The sequence below is a fragment of the Mirounga angustirostris genome, unplaced genomic scaffold (genome assembly GCF_029215605.1).
Source record: "Mirounga angustirostris isolate CCGP_5_RB_7025 unplaced genomic scaffold, mMirAng1.0.hap1 SCAF_16, whole genome shotgun sequence".
Lineage (NCBI taxonomy): Eukaryota > Metazoa > Chordata > Mammalia > Carnivora > Phocidae > Mirounga > Mirounga angustirostris.
The window spans coordinates 55,132,921-55,156,456 of NW_026991724.1; the positions used below are offsets into that span (position 1 = coordinate 55,132,921).

Sequence of the window (23,536 nt, forward strand, 5' to 3'; positions counted from 1 at the left end):
GGCCTGGGCTGGACAGAAGGGGCGTGGCCGACGTAGGACCGGGGTCTGGACCTCGGTCCCGCCTCTCAACATTTCCTGCCTTTTCAGCCCGAAGGTACCTTACTCTCAGCTTTTCAGTTTGTTTGAATCTCTTTGGGGTCTCGTGGACCGAACAGTCTCCTGGCTATTTTTTTTATTTTTTATTTTATTTATTTACTCGACAGAGAGAGAGACAGCGAGAGCGGGAACACAAGCAGGGGGAGTGGGAGAGGGAGAAGCAGGGCTCCCGCAGAGCAGGGAGCCCGATGTGGGGCTCGATCCCAGGACCCTGGGATCATGACCTGAGCCGAAGGCAGACGCTTAACGACCGAGCCGCCCAGGCGCCCCTCTCCTGGCTATTTTAAGTTAATGTTTCAAACAACTTAGTTGTGAGTGCCGCTTATATTAGAAGCTGAGATGTTTTCCTGTTAAACTGAAAGCTCAGCGGGCGGTGTTGGGGAATATGATTAAAAACAAAATCGTCTCCCAACCCAGCAATCCTCTCCACAAAGGTAGTAGAGGAAAAAAACAGTTTCATAAGTGAATAAGCATTAAACCAGAATGTGATGTGCATCACAGGCAATCTTGAGAGATCGCAGAAATGAATTTCACCCTGTCATAAAAGACAAGGGGATACGAAGGGTTACATACATGTTCTCAAGATAGATCATAGCTCGTTCTCAAAAAGACATGACAGCACCATTTGTCACACATAGCTCATCCTAACATCCCCAGGTAACCTGGGTGGCCATTTGTGTTAGCTAACTGGCTTTAACCAGAGGGAAAACAAACTTCTCGTATCTCTATGACAGGAGGGAGTTTTGTCACTCAGAGCAAGGCACCTGCTGAGTTAGGCACCGATCCTCCCACAGGAATTGCAAGATAAATATACTATTTCCTTTGATGTTTACATTTCAAAGAGATGGCTCCCAGATCTTGAGCAAACATTCCTGAGTTACAGTGTTGGCGAGAGCCTTATTTAGCTTTTCAAAGACGTAGATATATTTCAAACAGGAAGACAAAGAACTTAAAAGTTTTCTAGGGGAAATGCTCTAGGAAAAGGGAGGAAGAAAAGTCTCTTTGCTTTTTTTTTTTTTCCCAAGAGAGAGACCTCTTTTCTTTCTCTCATTTTTAGTTTATATTTTTCCTTACAGAAACAATATGCATTCATTCACTAAAGCAATATTGTTTTTTAACATCTGCGATGGGCTCACAAGAATGGTAGTGTGCACTACATCTCAGGAACTGTGCTGGGAATGTCACATAAATTATGTGAGTTAATTCTTGTAATACCGTGGGAGTTGGGTTTGTTTGTTTTTTTTTTTTAAAGATTTTATTTTTATTTATTCATGAGAGACAGAGAGAGAGAGGCAGAGGGAGAAGCAGGCTCCCAAGGAGCAGGAAGCCCGATGCGGGACTCGATCCCAGGACCCTGAGATCATGACCTGAGCCGAAGGCAGACGCTCAACCATCTGAGCCACCCAGGTGCCCGGAGTTGGGTTTTATATATCCATTTTCCTCAGGAGGATTTAGGTGCTGGGCTTTTCCCTATCTGGGGGTGGAGATTCTCTGTGTCTCTTTTGTTTCCCTATGACTGATCATTAAAATGGTCTTCATGTGACGGTAGCGCAATATACACGGAAGAAAAGGAAACAAAGGAGTGGTGGGATTAGTGGTTCTGAGGGATTTTCTGATGGTTCGTTCATTTGTGCTCATGTATTTTGTTTTTAACATGTGGAGTGACCAGCGGGGCCCCCAGGAGTTGGAGACATCATGCTTTGAGGAATTCCCTATACATAGGTTATAACCAAAAGAACAAATTTTCATTTACCAAATTTTAAGGACTTTTGCTCTCCTTTATGTGCATCTGGGTATCCAGAAAATGAGTGCCAGTCCTGGATGGGCAGCCAGAGGACCTGCCCTGAACTAAGTTCTCTAAGCAGTTCTCAGGAGGTAGGACCTCAGGGTGGTTGTGGGTAGGAGGAGTGCAAGAGGAAAATTCTGTATCTAAGAGGTTATTTGAGAGAGTGCCTGGTCTCACCGTTCTGTTAAACCCTGGGGACCCCAGCTAGGCAGAAGAGATTGCCTTCCAGGGTGCAGATTCTGGAGGCAGCTGAGCTCTGTGTGCATACTTGTGTAAGGCCAAAAGTATGACATAGAATTCTAAGAAATTTTGAGGAGCAGCTTTAGCGAGGACCTGGGAGGGCTTCATACGTTTATATGGCATGGGGTAGTTGTGGGGAGCTAGTGCCAGGCTCTGTGCGGTTCTAGAGACACATGGATTGTGGGAGGTGCTGCATTCAGGCCCTGAGAGGCCGCGGGCTTCTCTGTGTGCATGCCCAAAGGTTTGGATAGGAAGGAAGAGGCAGAATGGGGGAGAGTAGGGGAGATCAAGTACCCCCAGGGACAGCGCAGGATGGTGGTAGGACTGGTTTGTGCTACATACTCATGTCCAGGCAGGGTTCTGCCACTTCTTTGGGTCTTCATTCTCTTGTGCAGGCTCCCTTATACATGTAAAAAAAAATCAATAAAATGTGTCTGCTTTTCTCCTGTGAATCTTAGGTCAGTTTAATGCCTTTTTTATGATTTTATTTATTTATTTGACAGAGACAGCATGAGAGAGGGAACACAAGCAGGGGGTGTGGGAGAGGGAGAAGCAGGCACCCCGCGGAGCAGGGATGCAGGGCTCCATCCCAGGACCCTGGGATCATTACCTGAGCTGAAGGCAGACGCTTAATGACTGAGCCACCCAAGCGCCCCATGCCAGTTTGATTCTTAAGCCCGGCCAGAGACTCAAGAGGGAAGGAGAGAATTTCCCCCCTACAGAACAATGCTTGTTAGAATGACTTAACTTTACTTAAGTTTCTCTCCTTCCCAAAAGCTCAGAATTTAGACCCCTTGAGCACTGTAATTAAGAACAACCCCACCATTATAACAGCCCCTCCCAAGAATAGGCAACTTCAAGGTAAAACATTCTCTGATCAGTTACAGGTCTTGCCACAGGCTCATCCATTCTCCTCTGTTTTTTTCTAGACCTGTTTACCCCTGAAACAAAGGAAGATCACTTTTCTGTCTGGCTTTGGAGACATTTGTAGATGTGGTTGGAATGTTTTCCCTAATACAATATCCTCTCAAATAAAACCTCTCCTTACCTAAGTTTGATTTTTTTTTTAATTCACGAGTGGTAAATATTTTAGTTGATTTATCTGGGTTAGAAAGTGTTATTCTCTGTATTTGTGTCAGAGGGTTTAATATATATTCATTAGGTCAAACTAGTTCCTGTGTTTTTCATATTTTTGAATCTTTAATAAGTGGCACCTGTTTTTAACTGATATTACAGGGAGACATATCAAAATATTCCTGTAAATGAGGATATATCCTTTTTTAATTTCTTGTGAATATATTTATTTTGCTCTCGACAATTTTACAAGCAACAAAATTCATAAACAAAATAGATTCATGACTCTCACAATTAACTTCTCTACTGTTCTGGGTTTAATTTAAAGTTCCACCATCAGCTTATTTCTTTGCTTGGGATTATGGAAGTCCATGGGGAAACTTCTTTCTTGCCAACACGCATGGTATAGGGAAGGAAAAATAATTTTCCATCTACTCTTCTGAGTTCTTGGCTGAGACCCCTGTAATAAAAGATAGATTAACAGGAGAAAAACAAACATGTTTATGAACACGTATTATCTCATATATACACGGGAGAGACCCACAGAAAACCTAAGTAACTCCCCAGGTGGCCTAAAGCCACCTACTGAAATACCACCTTCCACTAAGGACAAAAGAAAGATGGGGCAGGGGCGCCTGGGTAGCTCAGTCGTTAAGCGTCTGCCTTCGGCTCGGGTCATGATCCCAGGGTCCTGGGATCGAGCCCTGCATCGGGCTCTCTGTTCAGCGGGGAGCCTGCTTCTCCCTCTCCCACTCCTGCTTGTGTTCCCTCTCTCACTGTCTCTCTCTGTCAAATAAATAAATAAAATCTTAAAAAAAAAAAAAAAAAAAAAAGATGGGGCAAAGCCAACTATGAAGACTTGACCAAAGAAAGCTGCGTAAACAAAAGTAAAACTTGTTAGGCTTTTGATAAAATTTTTGCATAGAGTCATCCTTCTCTTCCCCTATAAAGAGGGAGACACCTGTAAAAATAGAGCTTTCTGTTAAATGTAATTCTCCTTACAAAAGGTAACTTCTCTATGGTTAAGTGAATAATTTATATCTCCATATTATTATTTATCTACATACATATTCTTTATCTCATGATTTTTTAAAAGATTTTATTTATTTGACAGAGAGTGAGCACAAGCAGGGGGGAGTGGCAGATGGAGAAGCAGGCTCCCCGCTGAGCAAGGAGCCTGATGCGGAACTCAGGACTCAATCCCAGGACCCCTGGATCATGATCTGAGCTGAAAGCAGATGCTTAACCAACTGAACCATTCAGGTATATCGATATAGATAGATATTCTAAAGCTTTATTTTTTAAAAAACCTAAATAAATACCCTAGATATATTGCAAGATTATTTTTAGGTGAAAATAAACTGAAATGTCTTTTAAGGACTATATATTTTACGGGCTTTGTTATCCACATCTGCCAGAACATTCAGAAATAGAAAACAAAGAAAACCACTAAAATATACTACCTTTACAAAAAAGTAATCTCTACACCCAATATGGCGCTCGAACTCAGGCTGGCAAAATCAAGAGTTGACTGCTCTACCGACTGAGCCAGCCGGGCTCCCCGCTAAAATTTTTAAATAAAAAACATGCTTTCTAATCATCTTCAGAGTGATTGTAAATTTGAAATTGTTATATTTAGAAATTACGACTTAACCATATTGTGATGCCAACAGTGTTGATCTCGAATGCATTTGAGTATAATTCATCTCAAGTGTGGAACAATATAATAAGTATAAAAACAGCCATGCAATTTAATCTTTTTTTAAAGTTACTGATTTTTTTTTTAAAGATTTTATTTATTTATTTGAGAGAGAGAGAGTGAGAGACAGAGAGCACGAGAGGGAAGAGGGCAGAGGGAGAAGCAGACTCCCCGCCGAGCAGGGAGCCCGATGCGGGACTCGATCCCGGGATTCCAGGATCATGACCTGAGCCGAAGGCAGTCGCTTAACCGACTGAGCCACCCAGGCGCCCCATCTTTCTTTTTTTTTTTAATAAAGATTTTATTTATTTGAGAGAGAATGAGATAGAGAGAGAGCATGAGAGGGGGGAGGGTCAGAGGGAGAAGCAGGCTCTTCGCCGAGCAGGGAGCCCGATGCGGGGCTCGATCCCGGGACTCCAGGATCACGACCTGAGCCGAAGGCAGTCGCTCAACCAACTGAGCCACCCAGGCGCCCACATAAATAAAATCTTTTTTTGTTTTTAAAGATTTTATTTATTTATTTGAGAGAGAGAGAATGAGAGACAGAGAGCACGAGAGGGAAGAGGGCAGAGGGAGAAGCAGACTCCCCGCCGAGCAGGGAGCCCGATGCGGGACTCGATCCCGGGACTCCAGGATCACAACCCGAGCCGAAGGCAGTCGCTTAACCGACTGAGCCACCCAGGCGCCCTATTTATTTTTTTTTAAAGGTTTTACTTATTTATTTGACAGAGACACAGCGAGAGAGGGAACACAAGCAAGGGGAGTGGGAGAGGGAGAAACAGGCTTCCCGCGGAGCAGGAGCCCGATGCGGGGCTCGATCCCAGGACCCTGGGATCATGACCTGAGCCACCCAGGTGCCCCTAAAGTTACTGATTTTTTTAAAGTAACATATTGTTACACGCCTTAGCCCTCCTAGTCCCACGGCTCAGGTCTTGCCCCTGGGAAAATCTCTGCAACCCCACAGGGTTGAGTCCCCGACTCCCAGGTGAATGGACAGTAGAGACGGAAACGACGCTCTGGGCGCCCTAATGAGACTGCACATGGCGCCCAGGCATCGCCTACACATACTCCCGTTTTCGTTTCGTTACGTTGCAGCCGTGTTCCGGGACCCAGCCACCGCCCACATGCACCTCGCACCGAGGTCCCAGCTCCCAGACGGCGGAGCTGCTCCAACTTCTCTGGCGGGACCTGAACCGTTCTCAGCTGTGAAGAGGCTAACCTCTTACTCTCCAACGTAAGTGGCGCCCACAAAACTCTCAGTTCTTACCTTAAAATTGAAACATTAACGTGAAAAAGAAAGCAACGCTGCTGCCCAGGACAAGAAACGGGACTCGAGCGCGCCTCAACCCTGAAAGCCCGGGAGCGAACCCCAGGTCCCGCCCCGCACCGGCCCAGCCCCAGCCTGACCTCGCCCCGCCAACGCCTCGTCTCTATGGTTACCGCCAGCCCCGCCCCCCCAGGCCTCGCTCCCCCTCCCGCCGTCCCCTCGCGGGCTGGCTTTTGCTGCGCGCCCCGCCCAGGCCCCGCCTCTTCCCTCTGCGCGCGCGCAGTTGTCTGCGGACCCGGAAGCGGGTTTCGTGGAGCCGAGGCCAGTCTGTGGCGTGTGAGTTTCGTCTTTCTTGCTTAAACCTGCGCCTCGCAGTCCCTCCCCGACAGCACCCCAAAATTCAGGCGCTTCCGTGGGAGGCCGGGGCTGCCCTTTCGGTTGGAAATCCGCGAGGTGGGTCCGCGCCTTTCTCAGCCCCTAGAGGGCAGCGCCGGCCGCCCCTCAGGAGAGGCTGGTCCTCACCTGGGCCGAGAGAGAGGGGCGAGCTCAGCCCTCCGCGGAGACTCGCGCGCTTCCCCTCACCTCGCGTCCCGCTCGGCCGGCTCCTCTGCCCCGCAGGCCAACGCCCGTCAGTCCTCGCCTCTCCTTACCCTGTGTTGGGGAGGTGACTAAAAAGGCTCTTTTTTTTTTTTTTAAAGATTTTATTTATTTATTTGAGACAGAATGAGAGAGAGAGAGCACATGAGAGGGGGGAGGGTCAGAGGGAGAAGCAGACCCCCCGCCGAGCAGGGAGCCCGATGCGGGACTCGATCCCCGGACTCCAGGATCATGACCTGAGCCGAAGGCAGTCGCTCAACCAACTGAGCCACCCAGGCGCCCGATGGTTTAATTTTTTTTAAAGATTTTATTTATTTATTTGAGAGAGCGAGAATGAGAGACAGAGAGAGAGCATGAAAGGGGGGAGGGTCAGAGGGAGAAGCAGGCTCCTCGCCGAGCAGGGAGCCCGATGCGGGACTCGATCCCGGGACTCCAGGATCACGACCTGAGCCGAAGGCAGTCGCTTAACCAACCGAGCCCCCCAGGCGCCCTAAAAAGGGCCTGTCTTGAGGCAGCCAGTGCACCCCGCACTGGGTAATGTGCTCTTGTGGGAGGCGGCGGGCATCTTACTACATCCCCCTTCTGCGTGAGAGGAACCCGGAGAAGAGGAGGGGCTGTCCACCTTAAAAACACAAGTCCGTCATTTTACTAGCAAAATGAGTTTATTCTGGGAGAAACAGAGGAATTGCAGTTTGGGACATGCATGGCGTGCATAAGCAAGTCGGGAGAGAAAAGGAAGGTCAGCTTTTATTTTTGGGAGGAAATTGGGGCCGGGTTGCGTTAAACAAAAGTTCATTGGAGAACAAGCGTGGAGGTGGTGCCTGCAAGTGGTGGTTAGTGCGTTTGTTGCTGGGGCAGGAAGGGATCTTCCTTTTTTTCTTAAAAGCAGGAGGTGAAATTCTCGTGTAAAAAATTCCCTCCCTTTTTAAAAATAATTCTCTTCTCTTTTCTTGCTGGTAAAGCAGGGTGCAGGGAGTGGTACTTGCCTGGGAGCTCCCACTTCGGGGTTTCCCACTCCTTTTTAAATGAGGTTTCCTCATTTATTTTCACAAGACCCACTGAGAGAATTATAGAAAAATGAACAAAGAAGAATGAGGGAGAACCACAAACAGATGGAAAAGTAGCAGCAGTGGGAGAAAAGAAGATGGAGAAATTTATTTATTTATTTACTTTATTTATTTTAAAGATTTTATTTATTTATTTGAGAGAGAGAGAATGAGAGACAGAGAGCATGAGAGGGAGAAGGGTCAGAGGGAGAAGCAGACTCCCTGCCGAGCAGGGAGCCCGATGCGGGACTCGATCCCGGGACTCCAGGATCATGACCTGAGCCGAAGGCAGTCGCTTAACCAACTGAGCCACCCAGGCGCCCCGAAGATGGAGAAATTTAGAGTAAGAAGGAGATCTACAGGGAGATAGATAATGGGAAACAAACTGTGGAGAGGAGCCACCCCTTTTTTTGAAGATGGGCAATGGGAGCATAGGTAACAAAGGGGGAGGCACTTCCCAGGCAGTGAGGGGAGAGTTTAAAAGAACTGGAGTCGTGGCAGGGGCTATTGGGTGCCCAGTCGGTTAAGCATCAAACTCTCTTGCTATCTCAGGTCATGATCTCAGGGTCATGGGATGGAGCCCCAAGTCAGGCTCCCGGCTCAGTGGGGAGTCTGCTCAGTATTCTCTCTCTCTCTCTCTCTGCACCCCCCACCCTACGATCTCTCTTTCTCTCTCAAATAAATAAATAAATCTTAAAAAAAAAGAGTTGAAGTCACGGCAGACAGAGCAATGTGGTGCTGGAGGAAAGGAGGGGGCAATGGGAGACAGGAACAGAGGGAGAAACAGCAGGTAGGAAGCTGAGCAAGCTGGGGGTGCCAGAGAGTGGGGACAAAGGGGGAGTGGCAGGGAAAGAGCAAACTTAACTGGGAGAGTAGATGGGAAGTAGAGATGGGGGAGGAAAGGGGCAGAAATGTGTGGAGACGGATAATCAGAAAGGTTGGAGAGAGAGCAACAAGATGGGAAACAAGTTGCAGAAAGGGGCAGAGAAGGGGAGAAGTTGCAGAAGGAATCCAGAGAAGGGGAGAAACAGCAAGACAGGAGAGGGGAACAGAGTGAGCAGAAACCCAAGGGGAAAACAGAAAAGCAAGAAGAAAAAAAAAGAAGATGAATATCGAGAGAGAGAGAGAGAGCAAGACAATAGTGAAGAAAGGGACCCAGAGGAGTGATGAATTGATTGGATATGGATGAGTAAGTATGTTACATTGATGCGTAGCTTTATAATACACTTAAAATTAGATTAAATTATGCAGATCAGGATGAGCATTGCAAAACTTCTGTCTAAAAGGCTTGTGCATTTTATAATTATATCAGAAGATAACTTCTATTTGTCATCCTTGTTCAGTCAAGAGGGCAGAGACGGGTCACCTTCATCCCTTTGCCTGGGCTCAGAGGAAGGTGGGGCAAGAAATGACTGTCACTACACCATGCCTTTTTTTTTTTTTAATATTTTATTTATTTGACAGAGAGAGACCCAGCGAGAGAGGGAACACAAGCAGGGGGAGTGGAGGAGGGAGAAGCAGGCTTCCCGCAGAGCAGGGAGCCCGACGAGGGGCTGGATCCCAGGACCCTGGAATCATGACCTGAGCCAAAGGCAGACACTTAACGACTGAGCCACCCAGGCGCCCCTACATGGTGCCTTTTTAAGGAACATTAAAAGTGTTGCTTTTTTGTAATAGATTTACTTTATTCTTCTTCGTTTATATTTGTACTATTTTTCTTTTTGAACCTTAAAATAATCTTGGTTATTTAAGTTTTATTTTTCTATGAATAATTATTAACTTCTGAAGTAAGCTTTGGAGCTATCCTATAAACAGTTTATGGCATTCTTTTCTAACTATGACCTTCCCATTTTTAGGGCCGCCTGGATGGCTCAGTTGGTTAAGTTGGTCGTGATCCTGGGGTCCTGGGATTGAGCCTGCTTCTCCCTCTCCCGCTCCTCCTCCCTCTGCTTGTGCGCACACGCTCTCTATCAAATAAATAAATTTCATAAATAAATAAATAAATATGACCTTGCCACTTTTAAAAATTTTGATCTCATACTTCATTCAACTTAAAATTTTTTTTTAACTTTTTCATTTTTAAGTTGTGTCCAGTTCACACTGAGGTCTGCAGGCTCTCTTCTCTTTGTCATGTATATTGAGAACATTCTTTGGTATATAGTAAGTAATTTTAGATTGTTCCATGTGTACTTGTTAAATATGTCAATAATCTTTTATCTAAGTTGGAACCTGATTTAATCTGTTACTGTGATACTCAGTTTTCTTATCTTTTATGTGATCTATTGAAACAGTGGGCTACAAGTGACCAAATAGATATTCCCCTCAAGTTCCTCTTGTCCATTCTTTGCAAATGTTGACGAATGGGCTGATTTACATGGAAATGTCACCTAACAGAGCCCATCTGTTCCTGATGAGGAAATTTGTGACTATCTTGTTTCTATAGGTGACCCTCTTGCAGTGTTTACAGCAGCAATTCTTATGTGTTCAAAATTCTGTATTTTTTATTTTTTATTTTTTTAAGATTTTTATTTATTTATTGAGAGAGATAGTGACAGAGAGAGAGCATGAGAGGGGGAGAGTCAGAGGGAGAGGCAGACTCCCCGCAGAGCAGGGAGCCCGATGCGGGACTCGATCCCGGGACTTCAGGATCATGACCTGAGCCGAAGGCAGTTGCTTAAACAACTGAGCCACCCAGGTGCCCCAAAATTCTGTATTTTTTAAATCTTTTACTGTGATGTTCTGGAAAAGAGGAACTTATTATTTTTTTTAAAGATTTTATTTATTTATTTGAGACAGAATGAGAGAGAGAGAGAGAGCACATGAGAGGGGGGAGGGTCAGAGGGAGAAGCAGGCTCCCTGCCGAGCAGGGAGCCCGATGCGGGACTCGATCCAGGGACTCGATCCCGGGACTCCAGGATCATGACCTGAGCCGAAGGCAGTCGCTTAACCAACTGAGCCACCCAGGCGCCCTGGAAAAGAGGAATTTAGTGCCTGAGATCATTGTGATCATATCTTGAAAAAAAAGTTTCCTAGGGATGCCTGGCTCGCTCAGTCAGTGGAGCATGTGACTCTTGATCTCAGGGTCATGAGTTTGAGCCCCATGTTGGGCTTAAAGATTATTGAAAAGAAAAGAAATAGAAGTTTCCTTTGCTCAGACATGTGAAAGATGGTCCTGGAATTTTTATTTTTTTATTTATTTTTATTTTATTTTTTTAAAGATTTTATTTATTTATTCATGAGAGACAGAGAGAGAGAGAGAAGCAGGCTCCCAAGGAGCAGGGAGCCCGATGCGGGACTCGATCCTAGGACCCTGGGATCGTGACCTGAGCCGAAGGCAGACGCTTAACCATCTGAGCCACCCAGGCGCCCCGATCCTGGAATTTTTAAGCCTGAAGAGTGATGTGGGCAAGTTCTGCCCACTGGCCCCTTCAGGCCACCATATGAGAATTCAATTACACCACGTTCTGCTTACCCAACGCACACCTTCTCAGGATAACTTGGTGAAATGACTCCCTTGTAGGCCTCAGTGAGCCCACCCCAACATGGACATGATGGACTAGACAGAAACTGATTTTGAGCAACACTGAACCCTGAATTGATTGACAAAATTCAATTCAGTCCCTACGGTGGAGGGCGCCCAGACTGGCTGCCGCACCTTCCTCTGGGGCCCTGTTTAGATGCTAGGGCTGTGGGTTGCGCTGAGTAGTCCTCAGGGAGACCGAGGAGCTGGGGCAGGTGATGAGGATGGTGCCCATTACTCTGGAAATTTCAGCACCAGTTGATCTAACCCTCGCAAGGGTGCTTATTTTACGGGATGTACTGACGCCCAGGAAGCCCTGCAGACCAGGGTCCCCACATGTGTCACCCGCGGTGTCACTGCCCTCTGCCGGCCCCCGCGTCATCCGCACCGTGCACGTCACCAGGGAGCCACTGCATCTCAGGCAGGGGCTTTGCCTTCCAGCACTGATCTGCTCAGGGTCAAGGATCCTAATTTCCCTTCAGGAAGGCTGGGGACAAGGTCAGGAGCCTAAGGGGGCATAAAACAGACACGCTGAAGAACTAGAGGCTCTTGTAATCGGCTGTGAGTGGGGCGAGGAGGGGAGATCTGGGGGCTGCTCTGTCTCTGACGTCCTCACTGAACTGCATCCAGCCAATCTTCGACTGTTTTTAAACTGGACTCCGTGTTGTCCCCGGTTGCTCACAAGTGTTCCCAGCAGGGCCAACTTCTTGGTGTCCGTACTGAAGGCCCAGCGCCCTTGAGTTTGCCCTTGTTCCGTTACTGCTGTGGTCCCTGCGCCTTAGCCCAGTTTGCTCGTGTGTGCCTGCAGGAGAGGTAGGAACATGGGGGGGGAATGGAAGTGAGCCTGGAGGGGTCTGCAGGAGCGACGTGGAAGCAAGTGTGGACCTCTAGATGGCCCGGTGAACGGCATGGGCACGTGTCCCAAGCACAGTTGTGGGGTTGAGGGATGGGTGCAGCCGTGGGAAAGGGGTTTCTCGGTTCTAGCAGGAGCACCTGGAAGTGGGTTTATGGGTAGCTGTGGGGCTGCACGGGTCCGTGTGGGGTGCCATTGTCCTAGCGCGGGTTCCCAGGGACACAGACGCTGAGACTGAGATTTGCCCGCTGGGGTTTATCGGGAGACTCGGGATGACAGCCGAGGAGGCACGAAGGGACTGGGCTTCGGCAGAGACACGTTACCCGGTGCTGTTGGTAGAACCGAGGCCTGAGCTGCGTCCCCAGGGAGAGCTGGCTGCAGCAGGATGGTGCCTTGGTCCTGAGGGGGTGGATCGGGAGCTGCCCCCCAGCGTCCGCTCCACACGGGGACCTCTGTGGGGTCTGTGCAAGAGTCACTCATTAAGTTCTGTGTAGGAATGCAAGACTCATCGTCCAATACAGAGGATTTGGAGGAACGGTCTCAGAGAATCTTCTGGGGGATGACTTGCTATTTTGGATTATTCTGGGTTGCAAGTCAAGAACGATTCAGATGCATTTTGGAGGATCTAAATGAGAGCTTGCAGTGTTTTTAGAAGATGTTGGGGTCTGACTGGGGCATGTGCACCCTTGTAGACATCTGTTGAGAGGGAGGAGGGTCTGAGTGAAGGACTCTTGGCTTTCTTTTTTTTTTTTCTTTAAGTAAGCTCTATGCCCAGTGTGGGGCTCGACTTAACCCTGAGATCAAGAGTCACATGTTCTACTGACTGAGCCAGGTGCCCCGGACTCTTGGCTTCCCGCTCCTGGTCAGCTCCCCCATCCCTCATGATGAAGACCGTTCCAAGGACATACAGGACTCCTGCACATTTCAGTCCCCCCAAATGAAGGCCATGCTAAAGAATGTACCAGTATGACTTCGTGTGCCTGAGATTGTTCCCTGGTCACCAGCCCCACTCACCGTCTCAGGACTGTATGGCATCCTTCCCCCACTGCGTCTTCAGTTTGTGTGTGTCAGGACTTAATTCAGTCAGCATACACAGATGGTGGTTTTGCCCATCTTTCACACGCACACCCCCCCCAAAGCTTTGTATTCACTGTCTTCTTGGCTGTTTAAAACAAAACATTCTCTGTTAACTAATTGCCCCTCTAGTAAGCCCTCCTCTTCCTCGCTCCCTTTCAGAACACCAGCCACTAAAAGCTTGCTTCTACTCTCTTCAAATCCCGCCTCCAGCTGTCGCGTGAACCCCATCCAGTCAAGCCTTCAGCAGCCACTGCGCCCCTGAGACTTTCTCGTTCCGAGTCCCCAGTGACCCCATTTCTCAGTCCAGGATTGAATTTCCTGCCTTCATCTTGCTTCTCCCGTCGGACACAGGTGGCCCATGTGAGCGCTCCCTCTTCCTGGACACGTTTGTTCTCGGTTTGAGGACGTCCCGCTAAGCTTTACTACTCTGTCCGCCTGTTGGGTTCCCGATCACTGTCGCCTCGCAGCTTTCCTGCTGGTGTCTGCCGAACTGCCTGATCTCTGGGTGTGGGGCGCCCCACGGTCTAGTCCTGGTACCTCTTCTGTGTCTACACCCCTGCCTTTCCTCATCCCCTCCTCTCCTGGTTCTCAACACCACCTGCATGTCTCTCAGGTTCCGCTCTCCACCAGACTTCTGCCCTGACCTCCATCCCGTGTCCAGCTGCCTCGACATCTCCGCTGGGGCATGTGCATCTTCATTTGTGCAAAACTGACTCAGCCCGCCCCAGGGGCCCTCCCCCTGCGTTCTCCACATCGTGGATAGGGGCGACCCTGTACTTCCTGAGGCCTAGGTGCACATCTTGGCATGATTCTAAATATAAGATGTTCCAGTATTTGTAAATGTTTTAACGTATAAGATGAAGAGAGTTGGATAATTTGCTAAAAATGAGAGGAGGAATCCATGGTTTCTAAAGTTCTTTCAAGATGTGGGAGGCAAATGTTGGAGGACCACTCCCTTCCTGATCTACTTCCCCGGGGGCCTCTCTGACCTTGTCTGCTGCCGGTCCCCCCGTTACCCTGCTGCAGCCATGCTGGCCTCTTCCCCTTTCCTGGGCCCAGGCTTCCTCCTGCCTCAGGGCCCTCCCAGGGCCTGTCCCTCTGCCTGGAACTGTCTGGCCCCTCAGATGCAGGGGGCAAACACCCTCCTTCGTCCAGGTCCTCGATCTGATACCGCCTTCTCGGGGGAGTCTTTTGCCCACCCTTCCCCCCCGACCTCTGCCGCCTGCCCTGCATGTTCCCTTCTGCCCCTTCCCCTTCCAGGTCTGGGTCCTGGTGACAACAGGGCCCCAGGGGCGAGCAGAGCCAGAAGGTGGGCAGTGTGCTGGGCTGGCCTCCTGTGAGTGCGCTGCAGCCAGCCTCACACTGGATTGCAGATACCGCTCTGGTGGCCCTCCCAGAGAGTCCCCTTCCAGTGGTCAAGGGGGGATAGGGCCCAGCATCAGTACCAGTTGAAGTGTCCCAGGTGCTTCTGATGTGTGTCCAGCATTGAGCACCAAGGCTCTGGTCCTCTGTTTCTGAGGGAGAGGGGAGGGGGCCCTGCTCTGTGTGGGTGTGATCAGGGCGGGTCTGTGACCTGGAGGGGAACGTCGGGTCCAGCCCAGGTCCCCACTGCTGCAGTTGGGGGGGAGGGGAGTTTCACCAGGGTGGGAGCCAGTTGTGAAGAAAGGGGTGCGGACGCTCACTTGTTGGTGTCTGGAGCAGTTCACTGTCCCTGAGCCCCCCGCTGTGGCAGTGGGCAGCAGAGGACTGTCGTTGCCACACGGAGAGGTCTCCCTGTGGGACGTTGTGCTGCAGGAAGGACGTAGATGGATTCTAAGCATTAAACTGCAGATTCTTGATCCTTAGGATTGAATTCTCAAGACTGATCTTGTCTGAGGAAGAAGCAGCTTAGAGGAGGAGGAAGAGGAAAGGAGGGAGTCAGGAATGGCTGTTTGTCAGGTAAAGTCATATTCTTGGTTGATTTTCTGTCTCTCAATCCTGCTGTGCCCTTGCTGGACTCGCTAATCTTCTCTGACTCTAAAGTGTCCCGCCTGAGCCGTGTCTGTCCACACGCCCCCAGGCCTTCCCTCAGTCCCTCTCCTTCCACTTAGAGTCCATCTCAAGCTGACTCAATGACGTGGAGCCTGTGAGGAGGCCCCTTTGTGTCATGGAGAGACGACTTCTTTTATTTCAGTACATTTAAGTGTATATATATATATATGTGCATGAATGCGCAAGCCCCTAGTTTTTGAAAGGACATTAACATTACTTCATAAATAAGTTATTAATTGTTGAGGTTAAATCTTAACCTAAACTTAATCTTTTCCATGGCTTTACATTTTTCCTACTCTAACACGAGTTAAACATTATAAGAAGAATGACATTTATGTGCATGTGTGTTCATGTATAATGACCTTTTTTTTTTTTAAAGATTTTATTTATTTATTTGAGACAGAGAGCACATGAGAGGGGGAAGGGTCAGAGGGAGAAGCAGGCTCCCCGCCGAGCAGGGAGCCCGATGCGGGACTCGATCCCGGGACTCCAGGATCATGACCTGAGCCTAAGGCAGTCGCTTAACCAACTGAGCCACCCAGGCGCCCGTATAATGACCTTTTATTCATGTCCACGTTCTTAGCCTTGAACTTGTTTCAGATTGTCTCAGGGAACCCTCTGTTAGCGTACTCTGGATGTCGTCTGCTATATATGTTTAATTGTTCAAGTTCAATTCCAAAGCCTAGACATCTGGATTCAGGAGCTTGTTCTGCCATTTCTTAGCATTTGACCTTGGGTGGGTTTCGGGGAATGTGTGTGACAGTCTCCTCAGGATGATGGGAACAGATCTGTCTTTAATGAGTGACGATGTTGTTACAATTAGTGCGTGTAAAGCATTTAGTGTAATGCCTAGCACATGGGAAGCATTCAAGAGCTTTTGTTCATTGCTGTTGCTATCATTATCCCAATTTTTAGATTCTGGCCTTTCTCTAAAGTCATTGTGGACATTGTCATCTCTGAAGATACCGCTCGTGCCCTAGCTCATCTAAGATATTGAATATGTGTGTAAAACACGAGAAATGACACTTCTTACAGGTAGCCCTGTACTGATTGTCTATTTTTTTTTAAAGTTTATTTTTTCTGAGTAATCTCTACACCCAATGTGGGGCTCAAACTCACAACCCCAAGGTTAAGGCTCACATGCTTCCCTGGCTGAACCAGCAAGGCACCCCTGATTTCCTATTTTTATATTTCTTATATTGTCCACAAAACTGAAAAAAGCCATATTGATTGAGAAGCCATCCTAAGCTCGTATGGAAAAGTATAATAGGCCAAAACAAGGGACACAGAACTTCCTCAGAAATACCTTATGTGGATCTGTAAGAACACCCACTTCATCTGAATCCATCCTTACACATCTCTCCTCTTCTCGTTTTATGTGAAGATAAGAACTCTCTCCATAGTTCCTTGGCGAAATGTGTTCTCATTTCAGGGATGGTTGACCTTCAGGGATGTGGCCATAGAATTCTCTCAGGAGGAGTGGGAGTGCCTGAACCCTGCTCAGAGGGCCTTGTACAGGGACGTGATGGTGGAGAACTACAGGAACCTGGTCTCTCTGGGTGAGCAAACTGTCCCTCCAGCAGTGGGGGTCTGCCCTTGGGTATCTTTGTATCTTCCCTTGTTTGCCCGGGAGCCCCTGCCCTGCTTGACTGAGATCGAAGCCCTGTTGACTCAGAAATGAATGTGGCATCTGGACTTTTCATTTACACTTTCTTCCGATGATCAGCGCACTTAATCAGGCATGGTGCCGGAGCTCAAGGATGCATAAAACCATATTATGAAAAACAAAATATCCAGTTCCATTTGTTCTACCCTTGTGCTTTTGATTCCGTAGTTCTTAGAAGAAAGTGAGATATTTATATAAACTGTTCTCTAAGTCTTCAGAGGAGGCAGTGGGTGGATAAAATTTTGAAACTGTTTTTCAGTTTTTACTGAGGTGTAATTGACAAAGAAAATTGTAATATATTTAAAGTGTACCCCACAATGATTTGAAATACACATACATTGTGAAAGGATTTCCATAATCAAGTAAGACGCATTACCTCACTTGTTTTTTCTTTCTTTCTTTTTTTTGGTGAGAACACTTAAGCCCTGTTCTCTGAGCAAATTTCAGTTATATCATATTATCAACTATAGTCACCATGTTGTCCATTAGCTCCTCACACCTTATTCACCATGGAGCTGAAATTTTGTCCCCTTTTACCAGCGTTTTGCCATTTCCCCTCTGCCTCGCCCTCAGCACCCACCCATCCTCCCTTGTTTCTAAACATGGCTTCTTCCCTCGTCATCACGCTCCCTCCGTGTTAAATGTCTTCCATTTTTGTCCCACATCCATACTATAATTCCTGCAGTTAAGAATGGGACAGCGTGATAGTATTTGCCACATCAGTTCCTTCTTTTTTTCCAAGGCCGCAATTCTAACTGCCCTGGTACATTTATCTTCCCATAGATTGGCAAGTTCAGTCACTTCTCCCATGCGCTCTTGACTTCCTGCCCTCCACTCCTCACCTTCCTTCTGGCCTTTCCTTACATGGTACCTCCATCGGGATGGACTACAGTATTGCTTACTAGCATATTAATTTTGTCCTCTTAAACACCCTCATTCCCACAGGACCCCCTCACCAGCCACACTGCTCTCACTGTATAAGGAAAGATCCCTGTTTATCCACTGTATCACTGTTTCAGGACACTATGGAAATTTATATGTGCAAGGGGTGACGAGGTACTCAGGATGGCTGAGTAACACTGTTAGCAACACAACTCAGCTCTGGTGTCTCCATCGAAGTATTTATTTCAGAGCTTGTGATCTTTTTTTTTTTTTAAAGATTTTATTTATTTATTTAAGACAGAGAGAATGAGAGATGAGAGCACATGAGAGTGGGGAGGGTCAGAGGCAGAAGCAGGCTCCCTGCCGAGCAGGGAGCCCGATGCGGGACTCGATCTAGGGACTCCAGGATCATGACCTGAGCCGAAGGCAGTCGCTTAACCAACTGAGCCACTCAGGCGTCCCTTTGCTTTTTTTCTTAAGAGAGATCTGTTAAGAATTCCACAAACTAATTTTGTGTAATTGTGTTTACTTATTATTTCTATCGTGGTTTCACTATAGGTTACTAGAATGTTTTATTAATTGTCATGATTTATAGATGATGGTTTTTCTGAATGTATAATGCAACATAACTGACTTAAACCACTTGTTAATATCGCCAAATGGTGACTACAGTTTTATAACCAGTATTGAGAAAAATATTTTTGTAACGTTGTTTGATTAAATTCTTCCTCATCTCCCCAGCGCTGCTATGGTTTTCCAACTCCAAATTGCCATTTACTAGATTACTCACTAGATAAGTTTGTTTCGGATTATTTAGCATTAGATGGACTTGAGCATTAGTGCACAATAAATACGCAGTAAATATGGATGGTATTTTTATCTCTTCAGATAGGAAAGAGCCATATATATTCTGTGAAGTGGTGTGTGATTTGGGGCCATGATGGAAAAATACCCCTTCTTTCAGGGCTAGTGTAAGTTTGTACACTGATTGTTTTTTTTTGCCATTGATTATTTAAAGTAGGCTTCTCTAAAATTAATTTGAATTCCATGGAGTCACCCTTTTATCTTAAAGAATCCTATTCCTTTTGTGTTCCTAAAAATTGAAGATCATGGTTCCATTTCATAACTGATCAAAATATGTAGTACTTTTGGTGTAATTTGTTTTTCAATATGAAATTTTTCTGTAATTAATGGGAAACCTATGGTTCTTTATATCTTGTAGCTATCTCTTCCAAATATATGATCAAGGAATTACCACCCAAAGAAACCAGTAATACAGGGGAAGTATTGCAGACAGTTATATTGGAAAGACATAAAAGCCGTGACACCGACGATTATGCTTTTAGAGCAATCCGGAAAAATATTCCTGACTTTGAGTGTCAGTGGGGAGACGGTGAAAGAAATTACAAAGCAGTGCTTGTGACCCTTAACAAAAATCTCAATGGTGGAAGAGATCGATATGGTGGAAGAGATGCAGGAAATAAGCCAATTGAAAACAGGTTTGGACTAAGCTTTCAATCACATCTGGCTGGAGTGCAGATACTTCATACTGAAGGGAAAATTTATGAATGTCACCCAGCTGAGAAGTCTGTCAGCGTTGGGTCTTCAGTTTCACCACATCCCAGAATTCTTCCTAGTGTCCACACCAGCATTTCTAGGGAACGTGGGAATGATTTCTTGCGTTCTTCGTTACTCACACAAGACCGGAAAGCACACCTTAGGGAAGAACCTTACAAACGTGATGAGTGTGACAAAGCAGTTAATCCCAGTTTACACCTCACTAGACATCAGATAATCCACCCAGGAGAGAAACCATATAAATGTGATGTATGTGGGAAGGTCTTCAATCACAACTCACACCTTGCATGTCATCGAAGAATTCACACCGGAGAGAAACCTTACAAGTGCGTCGAGTGTGGCAAGGTCTTCGGTCGCAATTCACACCTTGTGCGTCATCACAGGATTCACACTGGGGAGAAACCTTACCACTGCAATGAGTGTGGTAAAGCCTTTAGTGAGTGTTCAAGTCTCACTAACCATCAGGTAATCCATACTGGGGAGAAACCTTACAAGTGCAACGAATGTTGCAAGGTCTTCAGTCAGAGTTCAGGCCTTGCAAGCCATCGAAGAATCCATACTGGAGAGAAACCTTACAAATGTACTGAGTGTGGCAAAGCCTTTACGTATAGTTCACAACTCACTAACCACCAGGTAATCCACACTGGTGTGAAGCCTTACAAATGTACTGAGTGTGGCAAAGCCTTTAATCAGAGCTCCCATCTCACTAGACATCAAATAATCCACACAGGGGAGAAACATTACAAGTGTGACGAATGTGGGAAGGTCTTCAGTTACGATTCACACCTTGCCCGTCATCGCAGGATTCATTCTGGAGAGAAGCCTTACCAGTGTAATGAATGTGGCAGAGCCTTTAGTATGTACTCAAGCCTTACTTATCATCAGGTCATCCATACGAGGGAGAAGCCTTACAAATGTAATGAATGCGGCAAGGTCTTCAGTCAGAGTTCGAGCCTTCCCAGTCATCGGAGAATTCATACTGGGGAGAAACCATACAAATGTAATCAGTGTGGCAGATCTTTTATTCAACGCTCAAACCTCACTAGACATCAGATGATTCATACAGGAGAGAAACCATATAAATGTAATGTATGTGGGAAGGTCTTCAGTCAAAATTCGAGCCTTGCAAGTCATCAGAGAATTCATACTGGGGAGTAACAGACGTAATGAGTGTGACAAAGCCTTTATTGTAAGTTCAAGCATGAATTGGCATTAGAGAGGCCACCCTAAAGAGAAATCATATAAATGTAACGCATGCGGCAGAGGACTTACACAGGCTTCACAACTCACTAGACATCAGGATATACATCTCTGATGACACCACATTAATGTAATGTGCATGCTAAGGCTTTTGCCCATGGATCAAAACTGCAGAACATCACAGCACTCATACTGGAGAGCAGCCTTGCAAGTTTAATGAATCTGAAGGCTTTCTGGCAAACATTCATGCCTTTGATGTCATGAGAGTATACTAGAGAGAAACCTACAGATTTACTGAACATCTAAAGGCCTTTAAAGCAACACTGTGTCCTCGGGGTTCACCAGTTCATCGTAGAACAAAATAATCCGAAGTAGGAAGAAGTCTTCCAAATGTAATGAATATTTTTATATTTCTTCCATGACTTTTACAACAGAATCCACAGCAGAGAATTCTTACGAGGACTAAAATAACTAACTCTCAAGTTCTCTAAATTTAACCTGAGATAGTACATACCACAGAATAATTTAAAGCCAAAATGTGTTACAACTCTAGATAGAAAAAAAAGATACATAGAGATACAGCAAAGGTATATAGATCCTAAAGATATAATTCTGTTGTTTCTTTTCTAAATCTTTTCTAGGTTAAAGTATTATTGTTTTACATTTCACATTTAAAACTATGATCATTTTTGAGCTACTATTTGTACAGGTGTGAAGTTTTTGCAGACATTTTTTTTTTTTTTAAGATTTTATTTATGTATTTGAGACAGAGAGAATGAAAGAGACAGAGAGCACATGAGAGCGGGGAGGGTCAGAGGGAGAAGCAGGCTCCCTGCCGAGCAGGGAGCCCGATGCGGGACTCGATCCAGGGACTCCAGGATCATGTCCTGAGCCAAAGGCAGTTGCTTAACCAACTGAGCCACCCAGGCGCCCTTTGCAGACATTTTTTTTCTGTTATGGGAAATCAAGTGGTCCACCATCATTTTTTTTTTTTTTAATTCTCTCTTCATTCGGTTTCCTTGGTACCTTTGTCAAACCTCAGTTGGAAGTACTTGTGTGGGGCCATTTCTGGCCTTTTCCATTGATCTATATGTCTCTTACTCCACAAATACAATGTAGTCTTGACTACCATATTAGAAATGTAGAATGAGTGATTCCAACCACTTTATTCTTCCTTTTAGGGTGGTTTTATTTTTTTAAATTTTTTTTTTAAAGATTTTATTTATTTATTTGAGAGAGAGAATGAGATAGAGAGAGCATGAGGGGGGGAGGGTCAGAGGGAGAAGCAGACTCCCCGCCAAGCAGGGAGCCTGATGCGGGACTGGATCCCGGGACTCTAGGATCATGACCTGAGCCGAAGGCAGTCGCTTAACCAACTGAGCCACCCAGGCGCTCTCAGGTGTTTTAGCTCTTCTAGTTCCTTTGCCTTTCCTTATAACTTTTAGAAGAATCTTGTTTGTGTCTGCAAGATACCTTGATAGAAGTTGTGTTAAGCCTGTGTATCAATTTGCGGTCATTTGACATCATTTCTATGTTGTATCTTCCAATAAATGGCTGTGGTATGTCTCTATTTGTGTGATCTTTTATAGATTATTAGCATCAAAATCCTGTCAGTGTTTTGTTAAATTAACGTATGTTTGTACTTTTTCCTTTTTGAGCAGTCATATATATTGTATTTTTTTTTTTAAGATTTTTTTTAAATTATTTATTTATTTGAGAGAGAGAGAACACATGAGAGGGGATAGGGGCAGAGGACAAAGCAGACTCCCTGCCGAGCAGGGAGCCCGATGCAGGACTCGATCCCGGGACTCCAGGATCATGACCTGAGCCAAAGGCAGTCGCTTAACCAACTGAGCCACCCAGGCGCCCAACATACTGTATTTTTGATTTCAGTTTCCACTTGTTAATTGCTACTGCATTGAAATGAGATAGATTTTTAGAAAGATTTTATTTTAGAGAGAGCATGAGTGTGGGGAGGGGCGAAGGGAGGGGAAGAGAGAGAATCTCAAGCAGACTCTGCCCTGAGCACAGAGCCCGACATGGGACTTGATCTCACGACCCTGAGATCATGACCTGCGGCAAAATCAAGAGTCAGACACTTAACTGACTCAGCCACCCAGGTACCCCAAGACAGATTTTTTAAAATGTTGATCTTGTGTACTCAGAATTTACTCATCTCATGGGGCACCTGGCTGGCTCACTCGGAAGAGCATGCAGTGCTTGATCTCTGGGTCATGAGTTCAAGCCCCACATTGGGTGTAGAGATTACTAAAAAAATCAATAAACTTAGGGGCACCTGGGTGGCTCAGTCGTTAAGCGTCTGCCTTCGGCTCAGGTCATGATCCCAGTGTCCTGGGATTGAGCCCCGCGTCGAGCTCCCTGCTCCGAGGAGAGCCTGCTTCTCCCTGTCCCTCTGCCTAGTTGTGCTCTCTCTCTCTCAAATAAATAAATAAAATCTTAAAAAAGAAATAAAACAAAAAAACCCTAGTAACTTGAAAAAAATTGTTAAAAATTGCCTTGTTATAATTTATAACTGTTGAGACATTTTCAACCGTGTAAAGGAAAGCATCTTATTTTTTTTCTAATTTTTAAGTAATCTCTTCGCCCAGCTTGGGGGTGAAACTCACAACTCTGAGACCCGGAGTTGCTCGCTCTACCAAGTGGGCCACCTAGGCGCCCCCGAAAACAAAAGAATCTTGGTTTCCAACATAAATGGCCCCCACACCTTTAAACTTTACCTTCAAGCTGTTTGAACCATAACTGAGCTAGGCAGGAGGCAAGGCATCTCCACGGAAAAGACAGGTTTCCAAAGCAGGGAAACAGACCTGCGAGCTGAGAGGCGTGACTCCGGTCCCAGGCCCCGCCCCAACCAAAGGCTCCGCCCCGGCCTCGCCCCGCCCCTTACTCTTCCCGCGCAGGCTCCG

The 23,536-nt window shown here is 46.4% G+C and overlaps 1 protein-coding gene and 1 long non-coding RNA gene across 2 annotated transcripts; both read left to right on the plus strand.

Moving 5' to 3' along the window:
- The first annotated feature begins 1 nt into the window (after nucleotide 1).
- Nucleotides 2-3,219, plus strand: LOC129045722 (uncharacterized). Its single transcript, XR_010408305.1, has 4 exons — nucleotides 2-94; nucleotides 1,173-1,290; nucleotides 1,379-1,503; nucleotides 3,052-3,219. It is a non-coding gene; the product is annotated as an uncharacterized LOC129045722 (long non-coding RNA).
- Nucleotides 3,220-6,154: 2,935 nt separating this feature from the next.
- LOC123841670 (zinc finger protein 347-like) lies at nucleotides 6,155-22,182 on the plus strand. The gene is made up of 4 exons (XM_064581788.1): nucleotides 6,155-6,498; nucleotides 15,101-15,193; nucleotides 16,719-16,845; nucleotides 19,057-22,182. The coding sequence occupies exons 2-4, from the start codon at nucleotides 15,179-15,181 to the stop codon at nucleotides 20,568-20,570; spliced, it is 1,656 nt and encodes a 551-aa protein (XP_064437858.1). The 5' UTR covers nucleotides 6,155-6,498; nucleotides 15,101-15,178; the 3' UTR covers nucleotides 20,571-22,182.
- Nucleotides 22,183-23,536: the final 1,354 nt, after the last annotated feature.

What these genes read in the sequence shown, in the direction of transcription:
- LOC123841670 (XM_064581788.1), top strand. An exon ending in CAGGAACCTGGTCTCTCTGG is followed by an intron (nt 16,846 to 19,056) that starts GTGAGCAAACTG and finishes TATATCTTGTAG; the next exon opens with CTATCTCTTCCAAATATATG.